At 36.8% G+C, this 16,359-nt stretch overlaps 1 protein-coding gene across 2 annotated transcripts in view; it reads left to right on the top strand.

Moving 5' to 3' along the window:
• The window catches only part of NDFIP2 (Nedd4 family interacting protein 2), a 45,047-nt gene that overhangs the window by 8,989 nt on the left and 19,699 nt on the right, over positions 1-16,359 (top strand). The window contains exons 2-4 of one of the 2 annotated variants that reach the window (XM_064712952.1): positions 9,320-9,476; positions 10,808-10,935; positions 14,657-14,716. In XM_064712952.1, coding sequence (XP_064569022.1) covers positions 9,320-9,476; positions 10,808-10,935; positions 14,657-14,716 — 345 coding nt within the window. The remainder of the gene's footprint in view (positions 1-9,319; positions 9,477-10,807; positions 10,936-14,656; positions 14,717-16,359) is intronic. The other variant, XM_064712944.1, reaches the window with a different exon arrangement.

Genomic DNA, 16,359 nt, shown 5'->3' with positions numbered 1-16,359 from the left:
CTTGTGTTGGTTGCTGTCAACAGTTTTGGTTGCTTACAAGAGGAGCTACAGAAAGGAAGGGGAAGTGGACTTCTTAAAAGTGCTCTGAAATAAGTGGTGGGAATTGAAGTGACCAACACCTGCAGAGTCACCAAGGCAGTGGGTAAAAGCAGTTGTGGAGCTGTTATTCACCGATTTGTGCAATATTAAAATTGTAGAGTGCTCACTGAGGTTTGATTTAGAAAAGAAAGTACACAGGAGAAGCAAACATATGCAGTTTTTTGATACACAAGATTATACAGGCAGATGGTACCAGCAGATTCAAGAAAACAAACTCTCATGCATCAAATCTGTAAGAGATGCAAGTGGAATAGGCAGAGATGTACACTTCTGTGTGCAATGGAAGTGCTGTACACACTGGGGAATCTGAGGAAAATGGATGTCAGAGAAGTGATTAAGGCTCATGTGCTGGTGATGGTGTTGGAGACAGAACACGCCCTTAGACTGACCTCGGGTCTCCGTAGGGTGCTTCTGTTTTGTTACTGAGTTTCTTCTATCTAGAAAGTGTTCGAGGAGGAAAACCTCATTTTATACTTTGTTTATAGAATTGAACCAGTTCCTCAAGCTATTCTCAAGTTACTATTTGACAAACAGAAGGCTACATGATAGGTGGTAATGTTTTTAGTAGCTTCTGCATTCTAGAGTAGGTCAGAGTTGCAATACCTCATTCTGAACAAGCTTTAGAGTAAACTTTTAACAACTTCTTTTTCCTGGAATTTTTTTATATCATGTGTGAAGATTTGAAAATGTTGGTCCCAGGCATTTTTATTAGTATTTAGTCATATCAACTTTTTGTTGGCACATTTCTCTGTTAATTCCTATAACTATGTAATACAAAGAACACTAGGAAACAATGCCTAGTTTAAAATTTTACAGTGAATATGAAGCAGGTATCTGTTGGGATCATACCAAAATTCCAATATTCAAAAATATTGTAGCATTATTCTTTAGCAGACAAGAAACCTTCAAGAAAAGGGGATAGAAATGAATATACTTTGAAGAATAACCATACTTTTAGCATGATTAGTCTTAGAACATTTATTTTTCGAGAAGAGTTCACGCATTCACACCAGATATGTTCTCATATTCACTAATACTTCTACTTTTACTGTTAATGGGAGGGATTAGAAGGAATACATCTCAATAAAAGCCAGAGGGAATGAATGCAGCTGTGTATGTCATGCTTCTAAATGTGTAATTAATTGCTTAAATCTGAATTATAATACATATAAAATGTTGTATGTGAGGTGGTTGTTGGGATGGACATAGAGACATGTCTGTGTAGATCTATCTACACACGCATTATAATGTTTTTATTTTCTTTTCCTTCACAAAGTCCTGATCACCATGGTTTTATTTGGTTTGTGTTTTTTTTTTTTGTTATCAGATTTATAAGACTTTTAAAAAACCTTGAAAAATTCAATAGCCTAAAGATCCCTAGCTAAAAGAGTAGTAAGATAATTTAAGGGTTGCTTAAATGCATGTGAAGCATTTTCACTTGCTACAGATTAGTTAATTTTTGCACAAGGAAGTTCGCTGTGGTAGAAGAGCCATTCTTTTGCCAACTTACTTTCCAACAACATTCAGTATAAATCTTTCAGTTGAAGTTTGCCTCCAGAGGTTCTGGGTTTCCATGGTATCTAATCCCTGTTTAACAGACACACTTGGTATTTCTACACAGCTGTGGAATGGCAGCAATGGACTTCTGTTAGCTTTCCTGCTTCTAGTGCAGATTTACACCTTTGACCTTCTGACATATTAACTACTGTTGAAAACTTTCTGCAGAGATGCCTCGTAAAAAAAAAAAAAACAAAAAAAAAAAACAAAAACCCTACAGAAACAAACAACATGCCAACCCACTTGGTTATCATGAAGGGGGTGCTGCTAGATCTGGGTGTTGGATGGCTGATGCTTGCCAAGTGATGGGATGGTGAGGAAAAGAAAATTATGTACATCTGTTCTGTGCAGTCAAGAATTCTAATCAGATTTGATCACTTAGTTTTGAATACATAAAAGGAAAAAGTAGCTGAAAATTTCCATACTTCTGCATTTTACTGAAATGCTTTATAAGCTTAATGGTGTAGTAGTTCAGTGTTTATTGATCTTAGGGTTCACCAGTCTTTAGAGGATGGTGTTTCTCTGGAGGGCTTGTGGCTGTGGCCAGGACTATATTGCAGCAGAGCATGCATTTGGTAGAGAACTGGAAATAGTTGCCTTCCTGCTAGCTGGTCTGCATGGGTTCATAGGAGATTGGTGATAAAACACACATTTGAAGAAAAAAACATGTTGTAAACTACCTTATTTGTGGAGAAAAAAACCCTGATACTGTGGAGAAAGCTAGTAAGTTAAAGTACAATGTGGTTTGTTTGGCCTATTTTCTCAGTAATCCTTGTATTCTAGAAAACTGTGAAATATTACTTTCAAAAAGCTGTTGTGGGTATGTTTTTTTTTTCCAAATAAACAAGAAAATGAAAACATTTATTTTGCAGAAAGACTTATTTTGCTCTTCTGCTCTTAAAATTATTCTCTGAGTGTAATTACAGATTATTTGGTTTAGTTTTGATTTTTCAGTGGCTACTAGTGACCTAAATCAGAGCTGATTGATCTTAGCACTTGCCTTCAGCAAGTTTGCTGGTGACACCAAGCTGTGTGGTGTGGTTGATGTGCTGGAGGGAAGGGATGCCACCCAGAAGGACCTTGAGAGGTGGGTGGGTGCAAACATGATGAATTTCAACAAGGCCCGGTGTATAAGGTCCTGTGCCTGGGCTGAGGCAATCCCAAGCACAAACACAGGCTGGGGATGAGCAGAGGGAGAGCAGCCCTGCTGAGAAGGGCTTGGGGGTGCTGGTGGCTGAGAGGCTGGGCATGACCCAGCCATGGGCACTGACAGCCCAGAGAGCCAAACGTGCCCTGGGCTGCAACCAGAGCAGCGTGGGCAGCAGGGACAGGGAGGGGATTCTGCCCCTCTGCTCTGCTCTGACCCCACCTGCAGGGCTGCTTCGCCTCTGGGTGGGGTTAGGGTTAGGGTCCCAGCAAAGGAAGGACATGGACCTGTGGGAGTGAGTCTGGAGGAGAGACGCCAAAATGATCAGAGGGATGGAGCTGCTCTTGTGTGTGGAAAAGCTGTGTGAGTTTGGATTGTTCAGTCTGGAGAAGGGAAGGCTCCAGGGAGTCCTTTTGGCAGCCTTACAGTGCCTAAAGGGGCTGTGCAAGAAAGCCAGAGAGGGTCTTCTTACAAGGAGATGCAGTGATAGGACAAGGGAGAATGGAGGAGGTTAGGTCTGTGTTAGATATAGGAAGAAATGTTTCCTGTGAAGGGTGTGAGGCACTGGAACATGTTGTGTGGAGAAGCTGAGAACACCCCATGTGAGGAGGTGTTTAAGGCCAGGGTGGAGTGGGCTCTGAGCAGCCTGGCCTAGTGGAAGGTGTCCTTATCCTTGGTGGGGCAATTTGGAACTACGTTATCTTCAAGCTCCCTTCCAACACAGACCATTCTGTGATTCTATTCTTGGTGATTATGGTTTAATGATATTGGCTATTGATACAATTAGGTGGCATTCAGAAAACAGAAGCATCATGAAGTGTTTTTCTAATAGGTTCAGAATCAAATTTTATTTCAAGATTTTTTTTTGCCTTGAAAATCCCAAGATTAAGATTTTGCTATTTACATATAAATAAATCTAATTTTTAGACTAGTAAAGCTGAAAAATGCAGTATGTGGTTATAAAACAAGCATTAAATTCGCAGTCTGTATTTGTTGAAGTTATTTTTATGTAGCAAGAGATCTCTGCTTTCATGCTTCATTTGTAGGAAGCAGTTTATTGCAGACTTAGAAATCACTACCAGTAGTCAAGTGTAAAAGGACTTGAATTTTTCAGCAAATGAAAGCATCAGTTGAAACACAGATGTGAAAAGCTCCCTGTTAGCTTTTTGAAGAGGATGGCTTTTATTTTAACCCACTGTTTGTTGCACCTATCATATTTATAATGTTATGGTTTCTGTGGAATAAATGTGTGTACCAGTATGGAATATGTCATGAAGCTAATGCAGAAATGTCAGAGTTCTTTTTGTGCACTACACTAGCAATCTTGAGTCTGTCATGCCTTTCCCTCCAATGCTAGAAGCTGCAAAAAATGGATATTTTTGGTTGACTCTTTGTCATAATCTGAATAATTTATAAGAAGACCAAAGTAACTTCTACCAAGTGAAGATAAATCTTAGTTGCCAAGAGTGTTTGTTTTTGTGAAGAAAATGCATCAATGGACTGTTTTGCATACAAAGTTTGAACTTGGATGATCTCCTTGGCTGTCTCCACAGTTTTATTTGAAACAAAGTTTTAGGTCCAACATCATGGAATTTCTGTGTATTGCATTAGTTTCAATAGTTTGGAAGAACCCATGAACTCGTCCTGTAAGGTCAAAACTGGATGAGTCAAAGCTGCTTTGAAAATGTAATTTCATTTCAAAGGTAGAAAGAAGGATATGTTTAAAGTGCTTTGTAATTTATGATTGCTAATGAGAATTTTGTGTATCTCTGTAGTTCCCCAGACAGAGCCATCACTGTGAAAATTTACCTAAAAGTCACATTTTGACAAGATGAGCTGGTAATAAAGGTATTAAAAGAAACAGGACAAGAAAGCTGGCTAGTTGTTTGAGATTTTGTTTTGTTTTTAACTTGTATGTCAGTATCCCCTGCATAATTTTTTTGCTAAACTAAAGAAATTATGTAAGCAGAGTGAAAAAGAATGTTTATAAGAAAAAGGATTTTAAAAATACATGCAATATGCTGTTGGAATTAATTGTGTTGCAATAATTTTATAATATACTGATTTCCATAATCATATTTTATGAAAGGAGTAAAGAACAGCTTTTGAAATGTAAAATCAGGTAAGAAATTGAGTGGTGTTTGTACACTGTGACTAGAATTAGCTTGTGCTACTTCAATGCACTTCATCAGAGACCATTCTGATCTTGTGCATTTTTGGTACAGGTGATAACAGACATCTTATTGTATCCTTTTCCTCTGTTTTTTCTTGTTTTATAATTGAATAACTTGCTTATACCACCACTCTTGTACAATCAGTCAGTTCATCAGAAATAAAGCATACTCTGTTTAGCCTGGAAAGCAAACATTTGTAGGTCAGATCAAGTTGCTATCTGTAGATAGATAAAAAGTGTTAAGTAGATCATGAGATCTTCCACTTTTAGTTTTTATTTTGATAAGCCTAAACACTTAAAGTATCTGAATCCATCCCCTCAGTAAAAGCTTTTGTTCTAAGCACTTTCTCGTGGGTCATATTTCTTCATAAGCTGTCAGCTGATTTCAGATACTGCATCTGATTACTTAGGAAATAATTATGCGAAATAACAGACTTAAGGAAATCAATTGTAGAGGGAATAATCGTGTACATTGTATAAGAATAATTTCTTTTTAAAAATTAATGTAAAAGTAGAAAATAAATAGAACTGTATTTTATACAATATTTTGGTGCTGAAAGGTCTGGCATTGATTTTAACTTCTGAAATGAAATAGTCGCTGTTTTGTAGATCTTTTCTGGGAAGGAAACTGAAGATAGTGTAAGGTAAAAATCATATGAAGGAAACTATTTTGTTTTCCTGTGTTGTTCACCCTTTTGTAGCTACTTTGAGACTGAGTTGTTGTTGGCAGAACAGCTCTTGCTCCTCAACTGGTCTTTGAATTTTACATGCTCTATCATAGATGCTTTTTGAGAATATAAGCCTGTAATGTACTGTAGTTTGAGGGCTGCAAAAGCAGGGATGTAAATACTGGCATTAACAGTTTAAGAGTAATGTGTCTAATAGCAAAGTTCTCACTTTTTCTTTTTATAGTGAAGCTTCATGTAGTCAGCCAGATATCCCAAGTACAGAATAAACCATGAAGGAAAAAAAATTCAGTGTCACCCACTTTTAAAATGTGAGGGAGGGAATAGGGGAAGGTACTAATTTACAGTTCTCTGTGGTTTAATAGGTCTTGGTAATTGTTTTGATCATAATGTTCACAACAGCAACTGTATTGCCTACTACCAAATTATGGTTCATTGGAGGCATGGGAGGGGCTGAGATAATGAACTGCGAGTTCTCCTCAGTCCCTTAATTAAATGTTTGGTGAAACATTCTTATTATTGGAAAAATAATATCTTGGATACTATTTATGTACTTTCAATGTAAAATGCTGCTTCAGGTGACATTTGAGTACATAGCATAAGTAATGCCTTGAAACAGACATTTTCTGTTCCTTTTTGGGTGTTTTTAGCTTGGTTTCTATGGCAATGAAGCCTATGAAGAGTGTCAGGCCTCTTCTTCCCGTCTCCAAAAATAACTTCTAAATTTACCTCCAGTAGAAGCCAAAATAAAATGTGAAGAGGGAGGCTCAAAGGTAGTCAGATTCCTACTGGTTTCAAGCAAGCTGGTGACTCCAGAGAGTCAGTGCTTTGTGAAGACAAGGCAGACTTGCTGCAGGACAAAATGATATAATCACTGCTGTCTGCCCTGCTGGTGTGAGCAAAATTTCCAGTTTACTGGGGCAAGTTCTGCTGCAGTTGGTGGGTTTGGTTTTGGTTTTTTGTTTTTGCCCTAGTGAAGTAGTCCTCTGAAAGAAACTGAAGTTACTGAAGAGAGAGTAGGATACAGGACACTTGAACAAGAACTAACAAAAGCTAGTTTGTGTTCATGGAACAACTTGTGTTTATTATTCTAGCTGTAAACACTCAAGCTACTTAATCCAGTTATTGTGGGGTTGTTGTTGTTTTATTTGATGTTGCCTTTTTTTTTTTTAATAAAAAGGGTGAAGATTTCTTTTTAAGTTGCTGCATTGGGGTAACCTTGGTGCTTTTCAGAATTTCTGAGAGGCCTCTATAATAAAAGAGAGGATAAATAGAAATATGGTTCCAAGTATAAGTCTTACAAAATAAAGGCACTTTGAGCAGCACTTAAGGGTATAACATGTCTCCATTATATGGAACCCCTAGGATGGAATTTTTCTGCTTCCTCATTGCAGTTGCTATAACCATTGAATGACTCATTAACTTTGTCTTTGAAGGCAAGAAGTCTCATGTACATTTTTCTTGTCTGATCTTCATGTTAACTCCATTATCTACTAAATTACTCCACTGTTAGTATATTACAGATAATTTGGAGTAAAGCAGCTTTCAAGAAAGCATGTAGAAGTTGTAAAATTAAATTTCTGGGGAATGGCAAAGTTTTTTTGTTTTGTTTCTTGGTTTGTTTTTTTTTAGGAGTAATATGCTTTTGGACCAATGATGTGCTTGTGGATCTCTGTATCTTCAGACTAGTGACAGCATTTACTGTGGTGTGGTAAGGAAAAAAAGTTGCAATGATTGAAGAGGAAACAGGGCAGGAAAGAAAGAATGGAAGTAACAGAGATCCATTTAAGTTTGCTTTAGTTTTTCCCCTGCCCAAAGACCAGGTTGTTTTGGTGGGGTAGTCAGAACTACACACACATCCCAAATGAGTTGTGAGTATGCCAGCCATTAGTGTAAGAACTATACCAGTAGTGTTTTGTTCTTTATACTTTAAATGATCAAATTAGTTTTATTTAAGAATGGGCTTATTTTGGCTATATCCTTTGCAACACTAGATTTTTCTTGTGAATTATTGTACTTAATTTAGAACCATAACATTTATAGCTCTCAGCTTGCTTTTCTGATCTGATCGACCTTTTTACAGTTGTCTGGTTTGTGTTCTCACTTGCTTTCTGTATCCTGGAAAATATTAGGTTATTTTGAAGTGCTTTTGCTTTCTTTGGCTTTAACTACTCAAAATGGCTAAAAATATTTCTCATATTGCTGCTACTTCTGGATTGCTGATTAGGCATTAAATGACCTGATTGCTCAGGACCCAGAAACCCTCAAAACCACCTATCATTTTATTTGAAGGTGACCTCTGAGCATCAGGAAACTTTTTTTTCCCCTTATTTTTGGTAATGTGAAGGTGACTGAGCCTGGAAACATGTTTTCTGTATAGCCCGTGTAGTCTCTATCCTTGAAAGTATTCAAGATATTTGGATGTGGTCTCGTACATCCAGTTGTAGATGCTTCTCCTTGAGCAGAGAGATTGAACTAGATGGGCTCAGAGGTCCCTTTCAACATCAACCATTCTGTGAACTTTGATATAATCTGCATATTAAAGCAATTTTGGGGTCAGTGTTACAGTGCTTAATAAGAAATTTAGTGTTCTTCTTAGAAAGCACTTTTCCCAGTAACCTGATTGTACTGTGCCTAATAGAAAATAATTGTAGTTATATTCTTAATATTTGTTACTGAAATAATATTTTGCTCTAGGGTGTTTGTAAAAAGTACCAACTTGAGGTTATAGAATTCTTCCTTTAGATATTTTTAACAATCCTATTTTTTGGTCTGAGTTTTACATGTGGTGCTTCAGCTGCTGCCTTCTAGGAATCTTATCTTGCAGTTCACACTACTGGGAACTAGCACTTCTCTAATTCTAGTACTCTTTCTTTTTAAAAGCTTGATATGTTCTAAGAACTATCAAGTTAGCTAAAATTATAAAAAATATCCTCTCTAAGAAAAGATATTAGGAGCTGAATCTGAATTCCACAGTTTCAATCAGCATTCTTCTTTATCCAAATTCTTATTTCTATAGATGCTTTAGTGGACATGTCTTTTTAAAACTGCATCTTAATCAAGGAAAAATAAAACCAAACCAACAACTTGAAGCTTTGTAGGGAAAGGATTATTTCTAGAGTGTAAAGAAAAGCAGAATATTTTCAAGTCTTAGAATTTGCATGGAGAAGCTCTTTGACAAGATGCCAGAGAATGAAGGTCCCAGTTACAGAAGTAGATGTGTGTCTTAATCTTAATTCTTTTTCTCCAAGATAGATACAATAAATATTTCATATTTCTCACCTGATGTGTTTTAAAATACGTTGATACATTTTATGACCGTACATAAGAATAAAAATATAGTGGTATTAAAATATTAATATAATAGTATTTTGCCATATAAGTAAACATGGAAAACTCCAGATTTTTAAGACTCCCTGAAAATCGCTGAGAAGAAGAACATTCCTGGGGGGGAAAAATAAAGGCAAGGCAGCTAACATAATCTTTTGCTGATTGCCTAAAAGAATTTAGCTGGACTACTTGAAGTGGTCAGATGCTGTTTTGTAAATAATTTGTTTTGTTGATGAGAGTGATCTTTGAACATGTCTCTGCACGTATTAGGTTGTCATGGGAAGTATTCCCTGAATGCCTCTGAAATGTGTGTGTTTTTCTCCTAAGCTTCACAATGAGGATGACCCCGCAGAGCCTTCAGCAGCTGAGCAGCCTTCCACGTCTGCAGAGGCTCCGCAGGCTCCGCAGCCAGCAGCCTCACCTGAGGCAGAGACTTCCCCTCCTCCTTACTGTAGCATAGCTGTGGAAGCAGCTGCAACCTCAGGTATTTCTCTCAAATAGCAGCTTGTCAGGGATGAGCACGTATGAATCAGCTCTTGGTTCAAAGTGGAATGATGCTGCCATGTAGGTTTTCTTTTCCATGCACACAATTGCAGTAAAAAGCTGTCCTTTGATGTGCAGCCCTTTGGTTTGTTCAGAAGCAGCACTCTTGTAAATTACGCTGATTGTTCCAAATTGCTAGGCGAAATGGATGGTCATTAATTAGCTTAATAGGTTTTATTCAAGTCTGCTTATAGTTCATTTCCACATTTAATCTACATCTTTGAGTAGTACTCCATTATTAGAACTCATTAGCAAGTTTCATTGCCTCTTTATAAAAAACTCTTCAGACTTCTTTAGTGTGTTTGGTGAATATATTGCCATGAAAAGGTTAATTTTGCTCAAAAGGCTCTTGATAAAACTTCTCATGAAAGATGAGTAATGGGTCTCTTTATTCATTTATTCACTGCTCCTTTTCTTAGGAGATTGTGGCTTTTCTTGGGAATATGGGAGATTTAGCAGCAGGCAACATTGAAGTTCCTGTTTAAGTAAAGTTACATTGATTTCTGTCTCCCATGTGCCAAATAAATATTTTAGGAGTAGCTGCCAACCTAATTTTTTTAAGTGTTTGTTAAAAGAACAGTTTCCTGTCCCTGTTCTTTGAGACAGTGTTTGCAAGTATAATACATAGCTGTGTGGAATTATCCCTATATATAACATCCTTGTGTTGGTGTGCTGACAAATCTGTTGACCACGTGACCTGTGCTGACAAATCTTTATCACGTAAACAGCCTTTTATCGAGCTACTGCTGGGTGTAGGAGGAAGCTCATGGCATATTTTAAGTACTTTTAATTAATATTGTTAATAATTCTATTCTATGTGGTGATGTCTTACTGTTACAACACAGAAAAATGAAGTCCGTGGTTGATTTTGATGGCTATTACTGGACTGAAATAATAGATTGATGCTGATGCTTAAAAACTTTTTTAAAAAAAGATTTTTGTGTATATATCTTTCGTATGGTTGGATAAAAAGCATTTGGCTGGAACGCCTGGGGATATAATTAACTAAATATGATTTTTTTCTTCATGAGTTGGTTGATTTCTTGCCAGCATCTGTGTTAAGGTTTCTGCCTTGGGTAGCAGTTCAGAGTACCATTAAACTGTTAAAAGTTTTTCTTTTAAAAAGATTTTTAAGAACTTCAAATGCAAATATCCTCAGTTTTAGCCTCTGTAAAAAATATACTTTATAGGTAAATAATGATGTGCATGTGAAAGTTAATATTCTTGACACCTTTCTGGTTTAAAAATAAATAACTTGTTTATTTTGAACAGACACACAGAATGAGTTTTATCCTGTGCCACCTCCATACAGTGTAGCTACCTCTCTTCCTACGTACGATGAAGCGGAGAAGGCCAAAGCTGCAGCCATGGCAGCTGCAGCAGCTGAAGTTGCCCAACGAGTAAGTGATACAGTTCTGCTCTGTTTCGGTTTTGTGAAATGTGTTAGGCTACTTATTGGTAACAATTTGGCCCATTTTATGACCCATGACTATAATAATGGTGGATTGATGATTTAAATATTTTGGATGTTTAGGAATATTTGGTTGTTTATATAGATAATGTAAGTTACTTGTGAATACTATAAAAGCACATCATATTCAGTTTTTTGAAAGCTGTCTAAACAGCTTTAAAAGCCAATTTTTACCCTGTTTCACTAGTTTATCCAGTATTTTGTCAACTCTTAATCAAGTATCCCCTACTAATATTACTTTGTAGAGTTATCACTAATGTGTACTGTTGTGGATGGTAAAAATGAAAGAATTACCAAATACCTTTAGAGAAGAAGGGACAATTTCAACAGTCTGGAAGAGATATGACCCAAAATCGTGTAGATAGCTTTTCAAAAGAAAGGTTCCTGTTGTTTGATTTATGGAAACTTAAATACTGAAGTTCAAAGAAATGTTCCAAGTACTTAAAAAAGCCTCTACGTGAGTTGTGGTAAACAATTAATAGGCATATATCCAGTGTCTCTAGTTTTGTAAGAATTAATCTTATGAAGAATACAGTCTTCAAAATAGAAGATTGGTATCTGTAGTTAGTGGTAAATGTAAGTTTTGTAAGCAAGTTTCATCTTTTCTCTGAAGTTCTGGGTTGTGGAATGTCGGCTACTATTGACCATAATATACTATACCCAAAAAAGCCTTCCAGTGCTTTCACTAAAAATGTCTTCCTTGAGGTCAAATGTGAGTATATTTGATATACATTTAAAATCTTAGTGGCTGTGGTGTGCTTGTGACTGGGAAAAAACCTTTACTTACCCAGCAGGAGGCAGGTCCTTCCTTGACTGCTTCACAGTGCACAACACTCACTTTGAGATATGCACAGCTGATGTTAAAGTAGGTTTGTGTAACATCACCAGTGATGGTGTCACACAAAGCTGTTTGACTGAATTCAGTAGGAAACCACAGAGATTTGACTTGCCAAGTTTTAGTAGTGAGGGGATGATCTCCATTGTCTCATTTTATCTGCTCTAACAGGAGCATGGATTCTTTATAGTCTGTCCTTACTGCTTGTCACATAAGTAAAACTTGCTGAAATACTGGTCTAATTCAAGTCCTTCTTCTGAAATTACAAATTTGGAGCATTAAAACCCAAACTCTGACTTGTAGAGTATCTGTGACACTGCAGACAGGATGTGCATCTCTTGCAAGATTTTTGCTCTCACATCTAGAACCCTATGATGCACAAATTTCAGACATACAAGCAATCTCCTTTGACAACTCAGCCTGAGGTTCAGGCAATTTCCAGAATAAAGCTAAGCAAAACAAATGAAACCCCAAAACAAGAGAGCAAGTATTTTTAGCCTTGTCATTTTAAACTTTTATTTACTCTTTCTTAAAAGTTCAGGTCACTGTAACAGAAACATCTTTTGCCCTGCCTCAAGCAGTCTGCCTGCCTCTGGTCAAACCACAAATTTTTGAAAAATTAGTTTCCTCAGCTGATAAATACAGCTTCAAGTTTTGTAAATGCATGGAGATGGTCTTGCATGAGACAGTTTAGGCTGCTCATAGTTCTGAAGGGGATGGGACTTCAGAGGTGCTGTTCCTGGAGAACATTCTCAGTGTTCTGTATCAGAGTAGAATTACAGAACTAAAAGTAGATACAACTTTTGACTGCTCTTTCCTGCTTTTGGTGAAAACATTGGACCTGAGAAATAACAGTTTTTGGTGTTCCCTGAAGCAGATTTATTATTCATGGCCTTCAGTTAGAAGGGAAGGGGAAAGCCACTATATTCAGCTCTCTTCAGTGGTGGGTGGGGGGGAAGAAGGACAATTTGGGCTGACCCTGTGAAACTTATATGTTGTGGGAAGAGAAGTCGCGTTTTGATTGAGTAGGGAGGTAACTAGAAGGGAGCAGAGTCTGAGTCAAAATAGGAAAAGGCAAGGATGAATGGAAGGCAATAATATGGACAGGGTAGAAGGACTTAAATGAGAGACAGAAGGGAAAAGGCTTAACTGAGATGGGAGGAGAAAGGAACCCAACTGGGGACAAAATGTAGTACTAGGAAAGGAACTGAAACTGGTGTGTGAGAAAAGAGGACCAGGGAGGGAAAAGGAGTCTGGAGATAAGAGGCGAGAGAGTTGGATACAGTGATGAAGTGAGAAATCAACTTTTTCAGTCTGCTTTGCTAGAACACACAGGGGAGCTTGAAATTCAAGAACTACGTGACACCACAAGAATTTCACTTATGAAAAATCAGTAGGAACACATCATTCCCCCAGTGCAGAGATGGACTAAAAGATTCTAGACTTAATGGCAATACTAAGTTAGTATCAGAAGTGTATCTGAAAGTCACATTCTTGCTGACTGCTGAAGAGCTCACGTTTATCAGTAATTGTGCTTAGTTTGCTTCTGTTTTTTGGTTTTTTTCCCCTTTTTCTTTTTTTAGCAAATGCATGCACACACACAAGCTGTATTTGAGAAACAGCATTAAGGTTACAAAGTTGGGATTTGGGGAAAAAGTAAGAAATGCTGAAGCTGAGTTTCGGCTTTGTACATAATATTAAAATTAAGTGCCAGTGCAGTTTTAATTACTGCTGTTTTAATTATCTTACCACGTGATGCTTCCACAAAATCCCTACCTTATTTAATACCTCTGGACTTACGCTGAGATAGACTAAGACTGTGTAATAAGGGTGTCTTAATGTGGCAGGTGGCTGGAATAAGAAAGAAGGCTCTTGTTACAGTTTGAGTAGTGCTTTGCCATCTTTAGGGGAAGGATTTAGCTCTGAATACCCATGGAAGAACAGATAAGTAACTTAATTATGTAACAGTAATGTAAAGTTCAATTGTTTTCTCACTTTCACGAGTGACAGCTGCAGACATTATCTGACCTGCATGTTACACACTTTGCAAAACAGACAGATGATGTCACATATAGATTTTTCAGTTTTTATTTTCAGTCTTATGAAATTAGTGCTCTTACAAATGTCAACTCTGCTGTGTTCTAAGCTTCTGGTTTCTTCCTTGTAAGCGAGGATATATTGCCTCTTTACTGCAATAATGTAAACAATGGGAAAAAGTTGAATGTCCTTTTGTTACCTTGAGCAATGTGTGAGGGTGATCACTTTCATGGTGTACTCCAAAGTGTGCAGTGAAGGTTTAAATCTACTCATTAATCAAAAGAGTGGAAAATGACATGGAAGGGCAGCACACTTATTACACAGCTTTCAAATTATTGCCCCCAAATCATGTAGGCCACTTCAAAATATCTTTAATGTGATCATATGAAATATTTCATCATGGGCCTGTGTTAACAGATAATATGAAAATTCCAAACTTAACATTTACTGAAACTTTCAATAATTTTACAAAATTCTTTGTGTAGCTTGTCTTGCAGGAATAGATTGTGTATAAACGTGTGTTCCTTTCAAATGCTCCCAGAGATCTCATTTTTTTTTTCAAAGAAATTGTACTATCCCTGTGTCACCAGTGGTGATAGCATTAGTTATCCTGGCTTTTTCTTTTCAAATCCTCAAGGTCAGTTTTGAAAGGGCAATTTAAATGGACAAAAATGCTGCTAACAGTTTGATGACTTTGTTTGTATGTTGCAATGAATGGCTTTTACTTAATGCTTTTCAGTTGCATTTGTCTTATGTTTTTCTGTTTTTACATGCTTAGCACGCCCAGTTTAGGGAATCTAGGAGTCTGTTTGATGAAATATTCCTCAGTCGTCCAGAGGTATGGTATAGTTCTCTCTAGTTTAGACTTTGCTATGAATTTTCCTGCTGGCAAACAAATGCTTCTGGGGTTAATTGTGCCTTTTTTCCCCCATTATTAATTTCTCCCTATTGGTTTGTATGCTGAAGGTATAATTTATAGGGTTTATTAAGTAATTTGACCCTTTCCTCAGAAGTTTTTCTATGTAAACACTGCATTGTGAAGAGTTATATCACTCTTTACTTTATTAGGGTGGTTGTCTCCCTATATACCATGCTAGATTTCTGTTTGAAAAAAAGCTAAAAAACATTGAGGAGAAAAAACAGTTCTCCTCTTGCAGAATACTACAGAGAACACTGAAGTTTATGGGGGGTTTAATAGATTTGACTTCAATAGATGCTCTGTACCATTTGATGTTCTTTTGTTTAGAGAAATTACTCTGTGTGACATGCCATTTACGTTGATAATATAATTTGCTGTTCAGATGTTTCTCTGGTCATAGGAGCAGTAACCTTTCTGTTCCTACAGATGTCAACTTATTTAGAAAGCAAGGATGCTGTCCATCTTCCTTAATTTGGCTAAATTTGCCAAAAACCAATGGTATACTGAAACAGTGTTACGTATCTTAGAGATTTGTGTGTGTTGTGTTACATTCTTCTCATTAAAAAGAAAAATAAAGATAAAATATATGACCTCATTGATAAAAATGCCACTAACAGAAGCATTTCGTAAAAATCTGTTTAACTCTAAGCATCAGCGTACAGGACAGTTGTTCTTCATTGCCCGTTTTCATTCCTCAATACATGGTGGCAAACAATTATATTTTGCAGAAAGACTAGGGTAATTGACACCAACCAGATCAAATGAGAGCACTGAAAGACAGTCAGTCTTAGTGGGGCTTGAGCAGTGGTCAGTTAGTGTTTTCTGTCTGCAGGACTGCTCATAAAACCTCAAAATCCTCAATGATGTGGATATAGGCTGATTTAATTTCTTAGTATTTTAAGTTTTTAATTTCTTATAATTCTTGTACACTGGTTTTTGTAGACAGTAAAGAGAACTCACTTTAATCTTTCTTTTTGACATGGAATGTGATAAATTAATACTTGTTCACACTTAGTACAACAGTGCTTTTTGCAAATATCTGCTGTCATGTTTCTGAGCTGTATTTATTGACCTGTGTTTCTCACATGTGTAAGCGTCAGAGAAGCCTCAACTAAATTTGTTACTGTCATTGAGCAAAATTTCCTTTTTTCTGAGGCAACTTTTATGTGGAGCATAATTCACTAATTGTTTTGGAAATGCCAGTATGAAGTACAGCAGTTAGCAGATAGTTTTTAAAAAGTCCAAAATTATTATGTATGGGTTTTGTAGACCTTGTGAAATTAAAATTGAAAATGCTTTTTTTTTGTCAGACTTGAAAAAGGAAGTTTTATGGCATGCATTTCAGAGATAAACACTTTCAAATGCAGCTCTTTTTTTAATGCTTTTTCAGCCCTTCTTTCCTTCCCATTCCCTTCCTCTCCATCAGTCTTGTATCTGCAGCAAAGTTGAGCTGAACAAACTGATGCTTTTTTAGTCACTTAAGGTCATCTTAAGTGACTAAAAAATTTAGGAATGCCTGAAATTATGTGGAGCTGAATTATAGCCCCTTAGAATTCTTGCTT

This window comes from Zonotrichia leucophrys, chromosome 1, assembly GCF_028769735.1.
Source record: "Zonotrichia leucophrys gambelii isolate GWCS_2022_RI chromosome 1, RI_Zleu_2.0, whole genome shotgun sequence".
Lineage (NCBI taxonomy): Eukaryota > Metazoa > Chordata > Aves > Passeriformes > Passerellidae > Zonotrichia > Zonotrichia leucophrys.
Note: the sequence above shows the minus strand (reverse complement) of the source record. Positions and strands in the feature narration are given on the sequence as shown.